The following is a 20,094-nucleotide window of genomic DNA, read 5'->3' as shown; positions in this document are numbered from 1 at the left end:
GTAGAACCAGAGCACAGCGTGTTTCAGACATATTGTTCTTTGTATCCTAGCTGCTGTTTGACTTATTGCCACATCATCCATATGGATTCAAATAGATATGCTTTACCATGCTTTGGAGTTGGCAATTCCGTCCACATTTGAAAATAATGATGTGCAATTTTAGCTTGATGCTCAGGGATATGTCAGAGCTGTTTTCTTGTCGTTTTGCCTTTGTTCATTGTCGTAGATAGTTACATTTTAGTACATCATACATATAGTATTTTCTGAAGAAGTCTTGATTCTGGGCTTTATTGTGAGTTGAACTGAATAACTTCTCAGTTGTTTAACTGATAGGCTGTGCCTGAATTGTGTGACACCCCGTTTGATTGATAATTAGATTGTGGCGACAGGAGGACTTAAATCTGTAATTACAGTATGATTAAACAATGGCCTCTCGTATGGGGTTCAGACTAACGATGCAGGAAAGCCAATTTAATCCCTGGCTCCAATAATCATTTGAGACGTCACCAGAAAGGTAATAAGACCACGCAGAGAGAAGCCTGGTGTCATCCTAATGCTTCTGTAATCTTTGAGGAGGAAGGTAGGGTGTTACATCCCTAGCCCCTGTTCTATTCATATTCACTGCCTTGAATTAGCCTCTGCTCTTAATTTGGGCTTAATCCCCCCCCTCCTCTTTCTCCTTGGGCCATGCCAGATCATTTATGTATTCACCGCACATTATTACCACGTGGGGAGAGAACCTAAATTCAATTTAGTTTTATGCATGTGGATAGAGTAATCTCAGCCTTTCCAATTATTACCCTCCCTGCTCAAACATTATTGGATATGTTATGGATATGTTAGAGAAATATTATTGGATCTCTCCAATATGGTCCACATCTATAAAATGAGATTACATACTGTAGATTAGGTTAGGCGATCGCAGGTCAGTAAATTCCTTGGCAGCAGCTAATGGGGATCCTTAATAAATACAAATACAAATTTGATTTTGTCATATTCCTTTGCTGCAGTGTTCAGCTCCTCTCTGGTCGCTCTCAGTTTGTGTTTAATGCAAATCCAACCAGGGAAACTGCATAAATCCTGTACACATTAAAACAATCTTGGTTCCTCAATAATGTTTTGGGCAGGGTGATGGTTCTACAGTATGTGGAACCATACTGACCCATATAATAAACACAATAATAAAACCTATGGAATTTTACAAATATAATATGGCAATTAAATCAGAATAGAAATCCCTGTATGGTTCTACAAAGAACCTTTGAGACTGAGAAACGTTCTTTATAAAACCATTCTCCATAAACTTTCTATAACGAACCATGAAAWCGTTTCTTTATAAAACCTTAGGAAAGGGTTCCTTTTGGCACCATACAGGTTCCATTTAGAACCTTATGAGCATGGTTCTTTATAGAACCTTCAAAAAAAGGTTCCATATAGCACCAAATCAGGGTTCCGCTATGGTTACAAGCCAAATAACCCTTATTTGGCACTATATATATATATATAAATAACAATTTGTGTGTAACTGGGATTTCACTAAGTATGGCGACACTAACTCGTGTGTAACTCGTGTGTAACTCAAATATGTACAGCTAACATTAACATTAGCCAGTTTGCCTAGAGAATACAGTAGAGTAGTTAATGGAGGATCTTTTAGGTGTATTGGCATAGCTATTGCCACTAAGTGAGCACTCACGTACTGTAAGGATCTTGTTAAATTGCTCATCACCAACTTTACGTTTAACTGATGAAAAACCGTTGTGTCTAATTTATCATGGTAAGCGTATGTGGCAGGCAGTTCAATTCCCAGTCCAGCTAGAAAATGGGAGCTATTTTGATTCAGGCCACACCTCCCTACGCATGATTTCATGTTCAATACTGTACTGTATAATATAGTACTGAATGGGTGAGTAATAGAACCTGTTTTCTTTACTATTTATAGAAATAATATTGGTCCATATCTTTAAAGTTGTAATATTCATCTGTATGCAGAYGACACTGCTGTGTATGCCATTGCCCCAACTGTTAACCAGGCTATGTTAGAGCTGCAATCTGACCTTGATACCTTACAGAAAGCCTTGGTTAGTTTAAAACTTGTACTTGATGCGGGCAAGACTAAATACATGTTGTTCTCTAGTTCTCGCAGGAATGTTTCAGATGGGCTACATATTTATTCATTGGATGGTTCTTCCATTGATTGGGTTCCCACCTACAAATATCTGGGCATTTGGATTGACAAAGACTTCCTGTTTAAAAAACACACAGTTTAAAAGCAAAGATTCAAAGTGGGCTTCTTTTTCAGAAACAGATCTAGGCTCTCCCTAAATAGCAGGAAGCAGATTGTACAGTCAACTTTCCTGCCAGTTCTTGACTATGGTGATTCCATTTACCAGATTGCAGCAGCCACTACTCTTAAACCTTTGGATGCTGTCTAACATAGGGCCATTCATTTCATCACTGGTGACAGTTTTAATACTCACCACTGCATCCTGTATCAAAAGTTTGGCTTGTCCTCATTGAAGTCCCTTAGATCAATTCATTACTCCCTTTTTGTTTAAAAGGCTGTACTACACAAGCTTCCAACTTACCTAACTTTGTTGCTAACATATAAAATAATGAGCTACCAAACCTTCTCGAAGGATTGTTAACTCTTGAGGTCCCTCTGGTCTTGACCAATTTAGGTAAATCATTTTAGTGCCCCCCATTGTTGGCATCTTGATTCTCTGGTGCTGCTAGAGCAGTTTACGACTCTGGTGTTGAATTAATTCATTGAGGATTGCAGTTGTTTCGATTGATTCTAGTGGTTTATTTGTTGAAATTGTGGTGTTGAGGTTGTGCCTTGTGGTTATTTTTATTATTCTTGTTTTAATTGGAATGTAAATGATTGGGACAAAATGTTTGTACCATTGGGAATGAGACCCTGGTCTCAATTGGGCTACCCTGAATAACTACAAGTACAAGTTAATACAAATTTAAATGAAATAAAATGTATTTCTCTGTTGTCACATTCTATACAATGTCTATACCCACCTATCACTTGCTAAGTTAGCCATTTAAAAGCAGATACCAATGTATAATACATAACAGGAAATAACAATGATTAAGTTATATGTGATTAGCAATTTCCAGCTCTTCGTATAGGCTACGGGACTCCCATGTGTTTTTCTAGCTGCACGACACCTTGACCTTTCCAAAGGTTAATTTGATGTTTTAATCAGGTCAGTGGAAGACATGCAAATGATTTAAGTCTCACAGGCCATAATCAGTAAATCAGTGCTATGGCCAAACTCCCCATTGGCTATCTTTATGTTGTCATGGTACTGAGTAAGAGAGACCATCTGCCTACACACACACACACACACACACACACACACACACACACACACACACACACACACACACACACACACACACACACACACACACACACACACACACACACACACACACACACACACTTCATAATTTTTGTTGTTATGTCTTAAGTGGGAAGCCTTTGCTCACCACTCATCAGAGTTGCATCAGACACACATGGAACAGTGAACCCAGGTTACACTGACCTTGGACAGAACAGAATACTGCACCAAACCAAATTAGTCCGTTCATTGTAACCAAATAGATCATCATTTGAAGAGATTAACTCTGAGCCAGAACTGCGTGTTACCTAGTGTATAACGATGGCTGTGATATCCATTTGGTATGCACTCCCTGTGTATAGGCATGTTGTTTTCTACTCCCTGTGTATAGCCATGTTGTTTTCTACTCCCTGTATATAACCATGTTGTTTTCTACTCCCTGTATATAGCCATGTTGTTTCTACTCTGTATATAGCATGTTGTTTTCTACTCCCTGTATATAGCCATGTTGTTTTCCTACTCCTGTATATAGCCATGTTGTTTTCTACTCCTGTATATAGCCATGTTGTTTTCTACTCCCTGTATATGCCATGTTGTTTTTCTACTCCTGTATATAGCCATGTTGTTTTTTCTACTCCCTGTATATAGCCATGTTGTTTTCTACCTCCTGTATATAGCCATGTTGTTTTCTACTCCTGTATATAGCCATGTTGTTTTCTACTCCCTGTATATAGCCATGTTGTTTTCTCTCCCTGTAATATAGCCATGTTGTTTCTACTCCCTGTATATAGCCATGTTGTTTTCTACTCCTGTGTAATAGCCATGTTGTTTTCTACTCCTGTTATAGCCATGTTGTTTTCTCCTCCTGTATATAGCCATGTTGTTTTCTACTCCTGTATATAGCATGTTGTTTTCTACTCCCTGTGTATAGCCATGTTAGTTTCTCCTCCTGTATTAGCCATGTTGTTTTCTACTCCCTGTGTATAGCCATGTTGTTTTCTACTCCTGTATAGCCATGTTGTTTTCTACTCCCTGTGTATAGCCATGTTGTTTCTCCTCCTGTATATAGCCATGTTGTTTTTCTCTCACTCCTGTATATAGCCATGTTGTTTTCTACTCCCTGTATAGAGCCATGTTGTTTTCTACTCCCTGTATAGCATGTTGTTTTACTCCCTGTATATAGCCATGTTGTTTTCTCCTCCCTGTTATAGCCTGTTGTTTTCTACTCCCTGTTATAGCCATGTTGTTTTCTACTCCCTGTATATAGCCATTTGTTTTTCTACTCCCTGTATATAGCATGTTGTTTTCTACTCCCTGTATATAGCCATGTTGTTTTCTACTCCCTGTATATAGCCATGTTGTTTTCCTACTCCCTGTATATAGCCATGTTGTTTTCTACTCCCTGTATATAGCCATGTGTTTTTCTCCTCCCTGTGTATAGCCATGTTGTTTTCTACTCCCTGTATATAGCCATGTTGTTTTTCTACTCCCTGTGTATAGCCATGTTGTTTTCTCTCCCTGTTTATAGCCATGTTTTTTCTACTCCTGTTATAGCCATGTTGTTTCACTCCCTGATATAGCCAGTTGTTTTCTACTCCTGTATATAGCCATGTTGTTTTCTACTCCTGTATATAGCCATGTGTTTTCTACTCCCTGTTATAGCCATGTTGTTTTCTACTCCCTGTATATAGCATGTTGTTTTCTACTCCCTGTATATAGCCATGTTGTTTTCTCCTCCCTGTATATAGCCATGTTGTTTTCTACTCCCTGTATATAGCCATGTTGTTTTTACTCCCTGTATATAGCCATGTTGTTTTCTACTCCCTGTATATAGCCATGTTGTTTTCTACTCCCTGTATATAGCCATGTTAGTTTCTCCTCCCTGTATATAGCCATGTTGTTTTCTACTCCTTGTATATAGCCATGTGTTTTTCTACTCCCTGTATATAGCCATGTTGTTTTTCCCTACTCCCTGTGTATAGCCATGTTGTTTTTACTCATAATTTTTATTGTCTATGGACCATTTATGCCTTCTGTCACTAATTCTCTTTTTTATTAAATGTTTTATATTATCTTTAACTCTGCATTGTTGGAAAAGGACCCATAAGTAAGCATTTCACTGTTAGTCTACGAAGCATGTATCAAATCAAATGAGATTTTATTTGACTTGACACTCTCTGACCCCATCTTGTAAATGAGAGAGGTTATCTCTATTTTGCAAAATTGGTTCATCAATAAGCGTGCATGCACACAGCTAGCTGAGATTATGCAGTGTTAATGAAATGTCGTCCAGGTCTAGGTGTTTTTTTTCTCTTTCCATTTGTTGGACCCAGTGTGCTGTGCTGTACCACCCATGGAGATCAGATAGAAGCTCCTCTCCCCAGCCCTGTAGGGGGACAAGCTAGGCCCTTAGAGAGCCATGCAGCAGGCAGACAGGGCCCTTTAAGCGAGTGGTGCACATCATGTGGAACTAAAGGGATTAGACATCCTAACTGCCACTTCATAGTCTTTTTTGGTCCATAGACAAATGTGACAAATGTGATGATAATTGCAAAGTCAGGAAAGATGTCAAAAGTGGAAAGTAGTTTTCCCATGAGGATGAAAGAAAGAAAAGGAATAGTGTTGTAATTGCTGTGAGAACAATGGGCACGTTGAATATTTGATTATTGTACAAGAATTGTGAGGACTATTCATTTGACCCATTCTCCTAATCTTAATGAATAGGAAATGTCTGGATAAATGTGTCTTAAAGAATCTTCTTGAACTTTGGCGACTACTAATATTGTTTAAGCTCCTGCTTTAGGCTGGATGTGTCAAAGTGTAGTTCATGAACAGAATTACTGTTTTATCTAAATTAGCCAAGAAATCTCAATTTTCGGTGAGTGCTACTTTCAGAACTACTGGCTAAAAAGTATATTAAAGTACCGGAGAATCGATCTTAGGGGTAAAATTGAGGAAATTACAGGATGCCATATAAAGGTTTGTTTGAAGCAGCAGAGGGTGAGCGAACAGTGATATCTACCCAGTCTGTCTAATCAGAGCCCCACACTCTTCACCGGAGCTGCCTGGGTGTGAGGATCTGGAGGGCCGGGGTGTGAGGGGGGTCGTGGGTACTGCATGTGTGGAACATCACAGGGTACTGACATCACACCCCTCCCTCCCTTCTGTTCTCCAACCATCATTGATCCTTTTTCAGAATAATATGAGCCTTACTGTACAGTACATCCTCATGCTCAAGCACTGTGATATTCTATTTTCAATATTGACATTTACAGCCACCCACCAAAGCATATGAGTTTCAAAGTGTATTTGCTCTGGGTAGTTCTACAAAGAAAACGTTTAGTTTGTATGAAAACGATGTCAGCTTTACCCTGCTATCATTTTAAAATGTGTCATCTGTATCTTTCACATTAATGTGACATTAATGATTTAGCCAGGGCTAGTGTAGGGCCGGTGTTTGTTGAGGGGAAGTCCAAATCAGGTCCATCTGCTCCCAGCCCTTGGAGGGGGGCGATGGGTGGGGGGGTTCTACTAAGCTAACATATGGAGAGTGTTGGGGAAGCTACTCTAAAAATATAGTTTACCAAGCTACCAATGGGAGAAGTTAAGCTACTCTAAATCTACCCTCAAGAAAAATACAGTTTATTTAACCAAAGTTACTTTGAAAAAGTAGTTCACTACAAACTACTTTGTGAAAATGATATGTAAATCTGAAATGCCTTAGACTATAAATTGCAAGAACAGTTCACTTTGGAGTCATATGTTAACAGAACGTACAAAAAAAAACACCAAAAAATCTAGTTGTTTCAACTAATTATTATTAAGTAACTGGTTCCACATCCTTCTTGTTACCTGAACTTAGCTCCAATATGAGAAAACGTGGGCAAAAATTCAGTCAACTTAAAATGATGTGTTTGCTCAATTTGTATCATTTGTTCTTTCAACAAGAAATTATGATTTTGGCATCTTACCTAATAAAGGATGTGGAACTAGTTACACACAAACACAGTGCTGTTAACATACACAGTTTTCAAAATACATATTTGACACACGTTAACATACGTTGTCCATGTTAATTTATACAGCAATTATGATGTCCTCACCTGGGATTTGAACTCACAACCTCTTGGTGGCATTTTGATCTTCCTGCTATGCCACCATGTCTGTGTCAATTATAAGTTAATCTGACTCATTTCCCCATCATTGATTTGATTTACTTCTTTTTTTTTCTCTATAGTTGTCTAATGTTGGTGGGGCAAATTACCCTGTTTTAATCTTAATCACTATGATAAATAAAATMATTTTTATTGATTGTACTTTTACCAGAGCTGAGCTTTATTTTGAAGTACAAAGTGTAGCAATACAGGTGAGTTATATACACAGACATGGTGACATAGCAGGAAGATTGGAATGCTGTGAACCAAGAGATTCTGAGTTTAAATACCAGGTGAGGACATAATGAATACTAAAGTATAAGTAAACATGTATTTCAGTGTGTGTCAAATATGTAAGTAAACATTGTATATTAAAAGCACTGTGTGTGTAGTTAGTTCGACAGACTTTTTTTGGTAAGATGACAAAATAATAATATCTAGTTGAATGAACATACAGTATTAGACAAATTGAGCGAACACATCATTTGTCATGATCGTTGTTAGGTGAAAGAGAGGACCAAGGCACAGCGTGATAATGATACATCTTCTCTTTATAATGAAGAGGAAACAAACACTTTTACAAACTAACAAAACAACCGTGAAGCTATATAAACAAATAGTGCTGACACTAAACACTACACATAGACAATTACCCACAACCTACCTAATGCCTATGGCTGCCTTAAATATGGCTCCCAATCAGAGACAACGATAGACAGCTGTCTCTGATTGAGAACCAATCCAGGCAACCATAGACTTACATAAACACCTACACTGAACACAACCCCATGAACTCTACAAAACACCCTATACAATACAAACACCTTAGACGAGACAAAAAACACACAAACATCCCCCATGTCACACCATGACCTAACTAAAATAATAAAGAAAACAAAGATAACTAAGGCCAGGGCGTGACATCATTTTTAGTTGACAGAATTTTTGCCTACTGTACGTTTTCTCATGTTGTAGCAAAGTTTGGGCCAACTAAAAATGTTAAGTTCAGCTAGTACAAAAAAAGGCTGTGAAACCAGTTACTTAATAATATATAGTTGAAACAACAAAATCTTTTTTTTACAGTATATATTACTAAATCAGAAGTTATTGTGCTGAGTGAACTGATTGGGAAATGCAAGCTTCAAAATATCTAAAAGACATGTGTAATGATCTAAACCTAACCCAGCTGGTGACTAAGCCTACACGGCCAACCCTAAAGATCCTTTAAAGTCAACTCTGATTGATCTTATTTTAACGAATACACCAGAGAGAGAGATATTTCTACTGGTGTCTTCGCCCAAGACATTAGTGGCCATTACCCAGTTGTTTGTGTTAGAGTTGTGAGAATACCAAAATCTAAGTCTTATGTCATCACAAAGAGGAACTTTTAAAAACTTCAGTGAATTTTTTTTATTTTTTTTACATTATCTTTAATTTAGTGTATTTCAGCTATCCCTGAACCTGATTTATCTAGCCTTTTTGCAGATGTCTTCAATACTATTGTGAATAATCATGCTCCCTTCAAAAAAGTAAGKGTTAAAGGTAGATTGAATGCCTGGTACACTCTGGAATTATCAGAAGTCATTCATAAAAGAGATGATGCTTGGGTCAAGGCCAGGAACACAGGCTTACTCCCGAACTGGCAAATGTTTAATTAAGCAACTGAGGAATCATTGTGTAAGACAAATCAGAAAGGCTAAATCTGATCATTACGTAACCGCTCCCCCGGATTGTAATGGGAACCCGGCAAAATTCTGGAAAACTGTCAAATTCCTGAAGGGTTCTACTTCCTCCTCTCTGCCACAACAAATTAATTCAGACACTGGCCTCATTGATGCATTTAATCACCATTTTATTTCAGCGAGTAATCTCTTTGAAAGAACTTTTAAGCCTATTCACAGGGATATTGGGCTGGATGCTGATAGGGGAAACTTGCTGAATGATCAGAGAAATGATAGTCAAAGCTTTTCTTTTAGGCTATTTACAGAAAAAATAAGTCATAGATGCTTTGCTAGCAATAGACAACAAGAAATCCACAGGGGCTGACCAATTGGATCCCAGTCTGCTTAAGTGTGCAGCGCCCATCATTGTTGGCTCAATAACCCACATTTTTTATTTAAAATTGTTTTCAGGAAATATTCCTGATGTTTGTATTTTATTGAATAAGTTGTTCTCGATAGGCATGAGCTCTGACACCTGTTCATGGTTTCATGATTGTCTTAGTGACAGAACTCWKCCCATTGTACTTGATGGGGTTAAGTCCGAATTTCTTGAAGTACATAAAGGTGTACCACAGGGGTCAATTTTTGGACAAGCTCTCTTCACTGTTTATATAAATCCYATTGGTCAATCTGTTAAAAATGGTCAACTTCATCTATATGCTGATGATACTATTATGTATGCTATTGCCCTGACTGTTGATCTGGCTGTGTCAAAACTACAGTCAGATATTATAGCTATGCAGGAATCACTTGCTGATTGAAAACGTGTGCTTAATACAGGCAAAACAAAATACATGTTGTTTTTAAACTCTCGTGAGAATGTTTCAGATTAACTAAATGTTCAGTCATTAGATGGTTCTCCAATCAAACGTGTTCCAGTATATAAATACTTAAGCATTTGGATTAATATGGATTTGAAATTTTAAAAACATATAGATCAGCTGGTTAAGAAGCTAAGATTTAAAGTTGGCTTTTTCTACAGAAACAGATTGTGCCTTTCTCTAAGCAGTAGGAAGCAGATTATTCAGTCAACCTTTTTGATCTGTTCTTGAATATGTTGATATTATTTTTCAAAGTGCAGCTGCTACTCTTAAACCTTTAGATGCCATCTCCCATAGTGCACTTTTTTTTGTTACAGGTGACAGTTTTGATACTCATCACTGCATCTTGTATTAAAAGATTGGCTGGACTTCGCTAAATACCCATATATCTCTACATTACTCCCTTTTTGTTTATAAGGCCCTACTTCATAAACTTCCGTCTTATCTAACTTTACTGTTGAAGTATAGACTGCTATGTTGCCTAACCGTTCACAGGATTGGGTAGCTCTTGAGGTTCCTTTTAATACACTGAATTTCTGGAACAAAATTCAAAATACATTCTATCTTGATGTTCTGGTGCTGTTCAGGCAATTTTATTATTGAAATCAGGACTTCTTTGTGGAGGAATGTAACTGTTTTTCTAGGTGATTTGTGATGTTTTATTTGTACTTCCCATGACTCTGTTTTTGTATTGGAATGTGTGTATACGCAGTACCAGTCAAAAGTTTGGACACACTTACTCATTCCAGGCTTCGCACACTCTTGGAATTCTCTCAACCTGCTTCATGAGGTAGTCACCTGGAAAACATTTCAATTAACAGGTGTGCCTTGTTAAAAGTTAAGTTGTGGAATTTCTTTCCTCCTTATCGCGTTTGAGCCAATCAGTTGTGTTGTGACAAGGTAGGGGTGGTATACAGAAGATAGCCCTATTTGGTAAAAGACCAAGTCCATATCATGGCACGAACAGCTCAAATAAGCAAAGAGAAACGACAGTCCATCAATCTGAAAAATTTCAAGAACTTTGAAAGTTTCTTCAAGTGCAGTTGCAAAAACCATCAAGTGCTATGATGAAACTGGCTCTCATGGGGACCCCCAAAGGAAAGGAAGACCCAGAGTTACCTCTGCTGCAGAGGATACGTTCATGAGAGTTAACTGCACCTCAGATTGCAGCCCAAATAAATGCTTCACAGATTTCAAGTAACAGACACATCTCAACATCAACTGCTCAGAGGAGACTGCGTGAATCAGGTCTTCATGGTCAAATTGCTGCAAAGAAACCACTACTAAAGGACACCAATAATAAGAAGAGACTTGCTTGGGCCAAGAAACACGAGCAATGGACATTAGACCGGTGGAAATCTGTTCTTTGTTCTGATGAGTCCAAATGTGAGATTTTTGGTTCCAACCGCCGTGTCTTTGTGAGACGCAGAGTAGGTGAACGGATGATCTCGGCATGTGTGGTTCCCACCGTGAAGTATGGAGGAGGAGGTGTGATGGTGTGGGGGTGCTTTGCTGGTGACATTGTCAGTGATTTATTTAGAATTCAAGGCACACTTAACCAGCGTGGCTACCACAGCATTCTGCAGCGATATGCCATCCCATCTGGTTTGCTCTTAGTGGGACTATCATTTGTTTTTCAGCAGGACAATGACCCAAAACACACCTCCCGGCTGTGTAAGGGCTATTTGACCAAGATGGCGAGTGATGGAGTCCTGCATCAGATGACCTGGCCTCTAAAGTCACCCGACCTCAACCCAATTGAGATGGTTTGGGATGAGTTGGGCCGCAGAGTGAAGGAAAAGCAGCCAACAAGTACTCAGCATATGTGGGACCTCCTTCAAGACTGTTGGAAATGATGAAGCTGGTTGAGAGAATGCCAAGAGTGTGCAAAGCTGTCATCAAGGAAAAGGGAGGCTACTTTGAAGAAAGATCTCTTTTTTTATCAACACTTCTTTGTTACTATATGATTCCATGTGTGTTATTTCATAGTTTTGATGTCTTCACTATTATTTTACAATGTACAAAATAGTTTACATTTTTTTTWTTTTTTATTAAATGAGTAGGTGTGTCCAAACTACTGTATATATGTTTTTTTGGTGGAAAAAAAGTGATGTGTAGTTCCAGTAGTTAGATACACCGCTACATGGCAAAAAGAAGTATTTCACTCCTGAAAACACTACCTAGATTTGAATTTAGTTCAACTACCACCAAGCTACTGCAAAATGTATTTTAAAATGTATTTTAAAAAGATAGTCATACCATGGACCATAAAGATAATTGATTTTGAATTTTAGGACCTCTATAGCTATAATTTTTTAAATATAATTTTTGACGGATGACACATTGAATTTGGTCTTACTTCTATAAACACATAAAATGCATTGAATAACACATTAATACATGGCAAAACAGATAGTAAAAACAAATAATTTGATTTGTCTATCCTATATCTATGAAATATTTAACAAATGACCAATATACCTTTGACGTGGAAATGCCCAATTCACTTCCATACATGTCTTCCTCCTGATACAGGTTTACCTTCAGATGTGTCTCGTGATGCTTGTGGGCGTCGTAGAGCAAAATATCCTACATGCCTATGCTTTTGAGAGTCTCAGCTTTCGATAGTGGGGTAGACTAAATAGTTTCTAGTTCAAACCATTTGGACTTGACAGACGTTTTCGTGAAAGTAACTTTTTGGCATCCTATCATTTCCAACAACACTGACTTTGGAAAGTGCCCGTCTACCGCATAGGCCGACATCGGCGGATTCAGTGGATCGCGACGCGGCCCATGCAAAAAGGAAGTCTATAGCGTGAACACACAGGGTTTTGTTTAATAAAATGTGATGATTGCACCGATTTTCACGCAGGTACGGACATTTACCTCTGAGGGTTTTTTAATATGAATGATTTAGCCAGGGCTAGTGCAGGGCCTGTGTTTGTTGAGGGAAAAGCAAGTCCAAATCATGTCCACCCTCTCCCAGCCCCAGTCACACGGTACAGTTAGCCCAGTCTGGCCTGGAGATGAGATGGAATGTCTCCAGTTCCTCCCCAGGCATGTTGTGATGAATGTTTGGGGCTGGGCTGAATGATAACAATGTCCTTCACCTACTTCTGACTGCACAATAAATGACCACAGTTGCATTGTGTTGTTTCTCAACATATATTTTCTCATTCTCTCCCTTATTCTCTTGCTCTTATTCTCTCTCTCTCTCTCTCTCTCTCTCTCTCTCTCTCTCTCTCTCTCTCTCTCTCTCTCTCTCTCTCTCTCTCTCTCTCTCTGTATAGATGGATATGAGTACTTAATAGAATGGATTAGGAGTACTTATAGAATGGATATGAGTACTTCTAGAATGGAATAGGAGTACTTATAGAATGGATAGAATAGCATGATAGGAGTACTTCTAAGAATGGATAGGAGTACTTCTCGAATGATAGAATAGCATGGAATAGGAGTACTTCTAGAATGGATAGGAGTACTTATAGAATGGGATAGGAGTAACTTATAGAATGGATAGCAGTACTTATAGAATGGATAGGAGTACTTTATAGAATGGATAGATGAGTACTTCTAGAATGGATAGGGTACTTATAGAATGGATAGAATAGCATGGAATAGGAGTACTTCTAGAATGGATAGGAGTACTTCTCGAATGGATAGAATAGCATGGAGGAGTACTTCTAGAATGGGATTAGGAGTACTTATAGAATGGATAGGATACTTATAGAAGGAGTAGCATGGATAGGAGTACTTCTAGAATGGATAGGAGTAACTTATAGAATGGATAGAATAGCATGGATAGGAGTACTTATAGAATGGATAGAGTACTTATAGAATGGATAGAATAGCATGGATAGAGTATTCTAGAATGGATAGGAGTACTTTAGAATGGATAGAATAGCATGGCTAGGAGTACTTCTAGAATGGATAGGAGTACTTATAGAATGGATAGAATAGCATGGATAGGAGTACTTCTAGAATGGATAGGAGTACTTATAGAATGGATAGAATAGCATGGATAGGAGTACTTCTAGAATGGATAGGATACTTATAGAATGGATACGAATAAGCATGGATAGGAGATACTTCTAGAATGGATAGGAGTACTTATAGAATGGATAGAATAGCATGGATAGGAAGTACTTCTAGAAATGGATAGGAGTACTTATAGAATAGCATGGATAGGAGTACTTATAGAAATGGATAGGAGTAATTATAGAATGGATAAGAGTAGTTACTGGGCAGCCTAGTGGTTAGAGAGTTGGGCCAGTAACCGAAAGGTTGCTAGATCGAATCCCAGAGCTGACAAGGTAAAATCTGTTGTCCTGCCCTGAACAAGGCAGCTAACCCACTGTTCCTAGGCCGTCATTGTAAATAAGAATGTTTTCTTAACTGACTTGCCTAGTTAAATAAAAAAGGTTACAGAATGGATAAGAGTAGTTATGAAACATAGGCTACAATCTATAAGAGGGAGTTAAGTTCAATAGTCATCATAAAAGGGAGGTTCCTTAATGAGGCATTTTACACATATAATTCCACTAGTGTACTTTATAGAAGAATGTTGTTAACAAGGTGCTTGACACCTCTACATTATTTCATGGTCTGACTGTGAGCTGAATATTGGGTGAGTGAATATTGGTGTTATCTGTTGGTACATTGGCCTCTGAGATGAATATTGGTGTTATGTTGGTACATTGGCCTCTGAGATGAATATTGGTGTATCTGTTGGTAACATCGGCCTTGAGGTGAATATGGTGTTATCTGTTGGTACATTGACTGTGAGATAATATTAGGTGTTATCTGTTGGTACATTTGACTGTGGAGATGAATATTGGTGTTATCTGTTGTACATTGACTGTGAGATGAATATTGGTGTTATCTGTTGGTACATTGGCCTCTGAGATGAATATTGGTGTTATCTGTTGGTACAGTTGACTGTGAGATGAATATTGGTGTTATCTGTTGGTACATTGACTGTGAGATGAATATTGGTGTTATCTGTTGTACATTGCCTCTGAGATGAATATTGGTGTTATCTGTTGGTACATTGGCCTCTGAGATGAATATTGGTGTTATCTGTTGGTACATTGGCTCTGAGATGAATATTGGTGTTATCTGTTGGTACATTGGCCTCTGAGATTAATATTGGTGTTATCTGTTGGTACATTGGCCTCTGAGATGGAATATTGGTGTTATCTGTTGGTACATTGGCCTCTGAGATGAATATTGGTGTTATCTGTTGGTACATTGGCCTCTGAGATTAATATTGGTGTTTATCTGTTGGTACATTGGCCTCTGAGATGAATATTGGTGTTATCTGTTGGTACATTGACTGTGAGATGAATATTGGTGTTGAGCTGTTGGTACATTGACTGTGAGATGAATATTGGTGTTATCTGTTGGTACATTGACTGTGAGATGAATATTGGTGTTTATCTGTTGTACATTGGCCTCTGAGATGAATATTGGTGTTATCTGTTGGTACATTGACTTTGAGATTGAATATTGGTGTTATGTGGTACATTGACTGTGAGATTAATATTGGTGTTATCTGTTGGTACAGTTGACTGTGAATAATATTGGTGTTATCTGTTGGTACATTGATCTGTGAGATTAATATTGGTGTTATCTGTTGGTACATTGACTGTGAGATTAATATTGGTGTTATCTGTTTGGTACATTGACTGTGAGATTAATATTGGTGTTATCTGTTGGGTACATTGGCCTCTGAGAATGAATATCTGAGCTGAATATCATCATCAAACAGCAAACAATTGAGAGTGTTTTGTGGTCTGCCATTTGATAAATTAAAACGTTGAACTTGAACTGGTCATTGGTATCTACGTACAATGGACAGTGAGCTGGATGGAGGCGTTGGCCCATCCCCACTTTGTTCTCTGCTATACAGGTCAGTATGTAGAAGTGTTCATCACGGCTTCACCGTTGAACCAGGGTCAGGTTGATGGAGTGGACATCTGATGGCCAGTACACGTTTGGACTTTGACAGAGCAGGATGATGAAAAGACAAGTGGAGTGATACTGTAGGATAACTACAGGCATTGGGGCAGACAATGTAGTTTTGTATCAGATACAATTCTCCTGCATAAAGCAGGTTAACTGCATGTTTCACAAGAAAGCTATGAAAGTCACAAGACACAAACCAAGTTGTGTCCAGTTCCATTTTAATTCCTCAATTGGACATATAATGTTTTATTTCATACACAAACAAGCAGTGTCCAGAATGCCTGGATCTAAAGTAGAATGCACCCTAAAGTTGTATTGTAGCGTAAAACTAACTCAAGGTCACACGCCAAGTTGTTTCCGGGCAAGCTAGCGCAACGAGAAGCACAATGGTACGACCATTACATATGGAATGATATGAGCACAGGTGCATTGGGTCCCTTGTGGTTGGTGTCCTGGGCTAACCCACCTGGTGTAGTGTTGATGGAGTGGAGTCATTGGACGGTCCAGTCCACCTCAGGGAGGGGGGATCCAGATCCATTACAGGTGACGGTGACTCTGTCCCTCAATCACTGTGAGATATAGTGGGTCACACTGATGTCGGCAAGTCTGGTGGAAGAGAGAGAGAAGAGAGAGAGAGAAGAGAGAGAGAGGAGAGAGAAGAGAGAGAGAGAGAGGAGAGAAGAGAGAGAGAGAGAGAGAGAGAGAGAGAGAGAGAAGAGATGAGAAGAGAGGAGAGAGAGAGGAGGAGAGAGAGGAGGCAGAGAGAGAGTTAGAGCGATGCAGAAGAGAGTGAGAGAGAGCACCGATAGAGAGAGAGAGAGTAGACCACGCAGAGAGGAGAGAGTCGAAGAGCAGAGCAGAGAGAGAGAGATGAGGAAGAGACGCAGAGAGGAGAAGAGAGATGAGAAGAGTGGAGAATGAGAGAAGAAGTAGATTGAGAGAAGGAGAAGAGAGGCAATAGAAGAGAGTAATATGATAGAATGAAAGGAGGTAGAGGTAGATGGGCGTTGATCGAGCCGAGGTAGAAGGAGAGATCGAGATAGGACGTAGGGAAGATAGGAGGCTCGAACGGGGTCTTCAGAAGAGAGGACCGTATCTTGATGATTCAAGAGCAACAAGTAGAGTCGGGAGAAATCGAAGCCAAGGGATCAGAAGGTAATCGAGGCTTGCGACGTAGTTGTAGAGACGACGTGGTAGACGGTCTCATTCGGAGATAGTCAATCCGCTACAAGGAGTACAGAGTGGTAGGATGTAGCATAGGAGCGGCTACAAAGATCGTCAGAAAAAGAAGAGAGTAAGTAGAGACATAAACTGAGAGATTATGTAGGCCAAGGGTAGACGTGACGAAGACGGATAGGCGACGTCAGAGGAGAGCAGACGTAAGTAGAGAGAGAGTGCAGAGAGAGAACAGAGTCGTACGATGAGGCAAGACGAGTCAAGAAGAGACGTAGGTCGTGCTGCCGTCGGGCTGCATGTCTTGCTAGCGGCTCTAGCCGCAGGGATCGAGTTAGATCAGAGTCAAAACGCAGAGTCAGAAGAGGGTTGAGAAAGATAGGGGTGGAGAGTAATCAGACGTCAAGGACCTCCGGCTAGGGGACTAGCGCATGGCAGCGTTCAGAATGAAGAGAGGAGGTCGATCGTCAAGACGAGGACGAGAAGTCTTGGAGTGACCTGGTAGGAGGCGGTAACAGGCGATCAATTACGAGGAATTTAGGTCATAAGGAGGCGTGGTAGAGGAGGTCAAGTCAAAGCTATGCGCGAGTCCATCCAATAGTCAGAGCACGGTCAGCGGAGTGCATACACGTCGATATAAGTAGACCTTGTCCGAGAAAAGGGCGTCGCAGAGAGGATGAAGCAGTCTCCAGAGAGAAGTGATAAGCAGACACATAGAGAGGATATTGCAGGGTTCGGCTACAAAGATGTAGTCACTGGAGGAGTGCAGCTACTACAATAGCACTGTAGGTAGAATTGTTATAGAAGACGGTCCAGATAGCAAGTGGTAGAGTGTAAGCGGGGGCTTGCAGAGAGAGAACGAGAAAGAAATACGAGCAGCCAGACAATCGGAGGGTGAAAGCGGAGACGAACATGTAACAAGGCTGTAGTAGTGTTGGGGCTGTCGGAAGAGAGGAAGTCAGGAAGAAGTGAGAGAAGAGGAAGAAGTGGTGGATAGGGGAGAGTGCGGAAGGAGGGTAGGAGAGGAGGCGTAAGGGTGGAGGAAGGAGGATGGGAGAAGAGGTTGCGAGAGGAGAGGAGAGAGAGAGAGAGGTGAGAGCTGCTTTCCGTCTCTCTCTGAGGGAGGACAGTCTCTCTCCGCAGCTGAAAGGTAAGGACGGCTGGTGCTCTCGATGCTAGCCGTAAAATAGTGGTCGGAGTCGCTCGGAACCCAGTCCTCGGTTAGCAGCCGGGGAAGTACGGTGGCGCAGTTGTCCTGCAAGGTGCATGGTATCGTACGGGAACATGAAGTAGTCTGGCGTTGGAGGAGTGTGCACGGAGCGAGGAGGAGGCCGGCACGGCCGCAGAGGAAGAGGGAGAGAGAAGATGAGGGAGGAAGAGGAAGGCGTATGAAGCTGAAGGTGATCAAGTCCCAGCTCAGAGGAAAAACATAGGGACTCGAAGGATCACGCGCTAAGAATAGAAGTCCAAAGCGTCAGAGGATCGGCGAGTCAGCTCGAGACAGGTTTGGCGACTGCGGGAAGAAGTCCTACGAGGCAGATAGGACAGGGGTGGCCGGGGGTGGAAGAAGGTAGAGCTCTCACAGACTAGGCGTCGAGGGTCGTGGGGGGCGGCATGTGCGGTACGAGAGTCCAGAGGGTACCAAGTTGAAGGAGGATCAGCACGGCAGATGAGCTCAGGGAAGCTCCATATCGGATCAGAGGTATAGAGATGGTTTAGGGACCATCAGGTCAAAGAGGATGGTAAAGAAGGAAAATCCAAAAAGTCCAAGTCGTTAAAAAGCGGTTCGGATCACTTGGAGCGTTAAGGTCCAATTTCAGATCAGAGAGGAAGGGTGCGCGGGAGGCTCTCATCGGGGGGGGCGGAAAGTTTGGGAGGGAGTGGGTGTCTTCCAGCGTGAGGATAGGTGGCGTCGTCCATCTGCGGCAGTGAAGGCTCTCGTTTAGTAGGATCTGGGTTCTCATGGCAGTCGCGCGATAGAGCGGGAGAGAGGTCTCTCAAGTCTGTTAGTCTCTCGTTACCTCGTCTAAAGTAAGGTAAGAGAGGAGAGTAGAGAATAGGGAGGGCGACGGGTTACGAGGAATCGAGAGAGTCCAGAGAGAGAGGGAAGACCTTCCGTCCGGTCCAGGGGAGCTCGGCGAGAGTGACGACTCAAGTGTTGATGGAGGAGAGGAGAGAAGGAGAATACGCAGTACTACCACCTCTCACACACAAGTTCTCTACTCTCTCGCTTTCTCTCTCTGGCATACTTGAAATTTGTCTGCGCAAGGGCGAGAGAAGGGAGGGATGCCACAACCTTGAAGAAACACAGGCTTGTTTACTGTTAGTTATTATGTCTGGGAATTCCTTCTTCTATTTGGGAGAGGACAGGAGGAACAAGCAGAGTTTCGGTGAGAACGGTGAGTGGTCATCACTGTTTTTGCTCGACCTCTCATGAGATTAAGTTTATGTCAGGCGTTTAGGTCATTCTTATGAAAAGTGATGTGGATGGCCTACCCACTGGGCACAGACAAAATTTAACCTCTACTTTTGATTTACATTTAGTTGAGTTGACAACTAAACGTGAATTCAACGTTAGTTGACAATCCATGGCAATGGATGTAGGTTAAATGTTGAGTGAAAAATACTAAATTCCCAAATGTTGATGACAGGCCTAATTTTGGGGTTGAAATGATGTGGAAACAATGTTGATTCAACCAGTTTTTTCAACCATGGGATGATTGGGAGGTGTGGAGGGGGGATCATCCACGGCAGCGGTGCTCGTACCACAGAGGGAGATATTCATAGCCTGGAGAGGGATCTTGGAGGCTCCGTTGTTGCAGAATAACAGCTGGGTGGTAGTGCATATTTACCCGAGAGTGGCCGAGGTGTCAGTTCAGCCCGACCGAGGTTTTCGGCCGAC

The 20,094-nt window shown here is 40.7% G+C and overlaps 1 protein-coding gene across 1 annotated transcript in view; it reads left to right on the top strand.

The window, feature by feature from the left end:
* The window catches only part of ntrk3a (neurotrophic tyrosine kinase, receptor, type 3a), a 261,268-nt gene that overhangs the window by 114,001 nt on the left and 127,173 nt on the right, over positions 1-20,094 (top strand). Inside the window, exon 5 of the mRNA XM_070439688.1 lies at positions 6,396-6,466. Within this exon, the coding sequence (XP_070295789.1) occupies positions 6,396-6,466 (71 nt within the window). The remainder of the gene's footprint in view (positions 1-6,395; positions 6,467-20,094) is intronic.

The sequence above is a fragment of the Salvelinus sp. IW2-2015 genome, linkage group LG4q.1:29 (assembly GCF_002910315.2).
Source record: "Salvelinus sp. IW2-2015 linkage group LG4q.1:29, ASM291031v2, whole genome shotgun sequence".
Classification (NCBI taxonomy): Eukaryota; Metazoa; Chordata; class Actinopteri; order Salmoniformes; family Salmonidae; genus Salvelinus; species Salvelinus sp. IW2-2015.
This window is presented reverse-complemented; position numbering and strand designations above follow the sequence as displayed.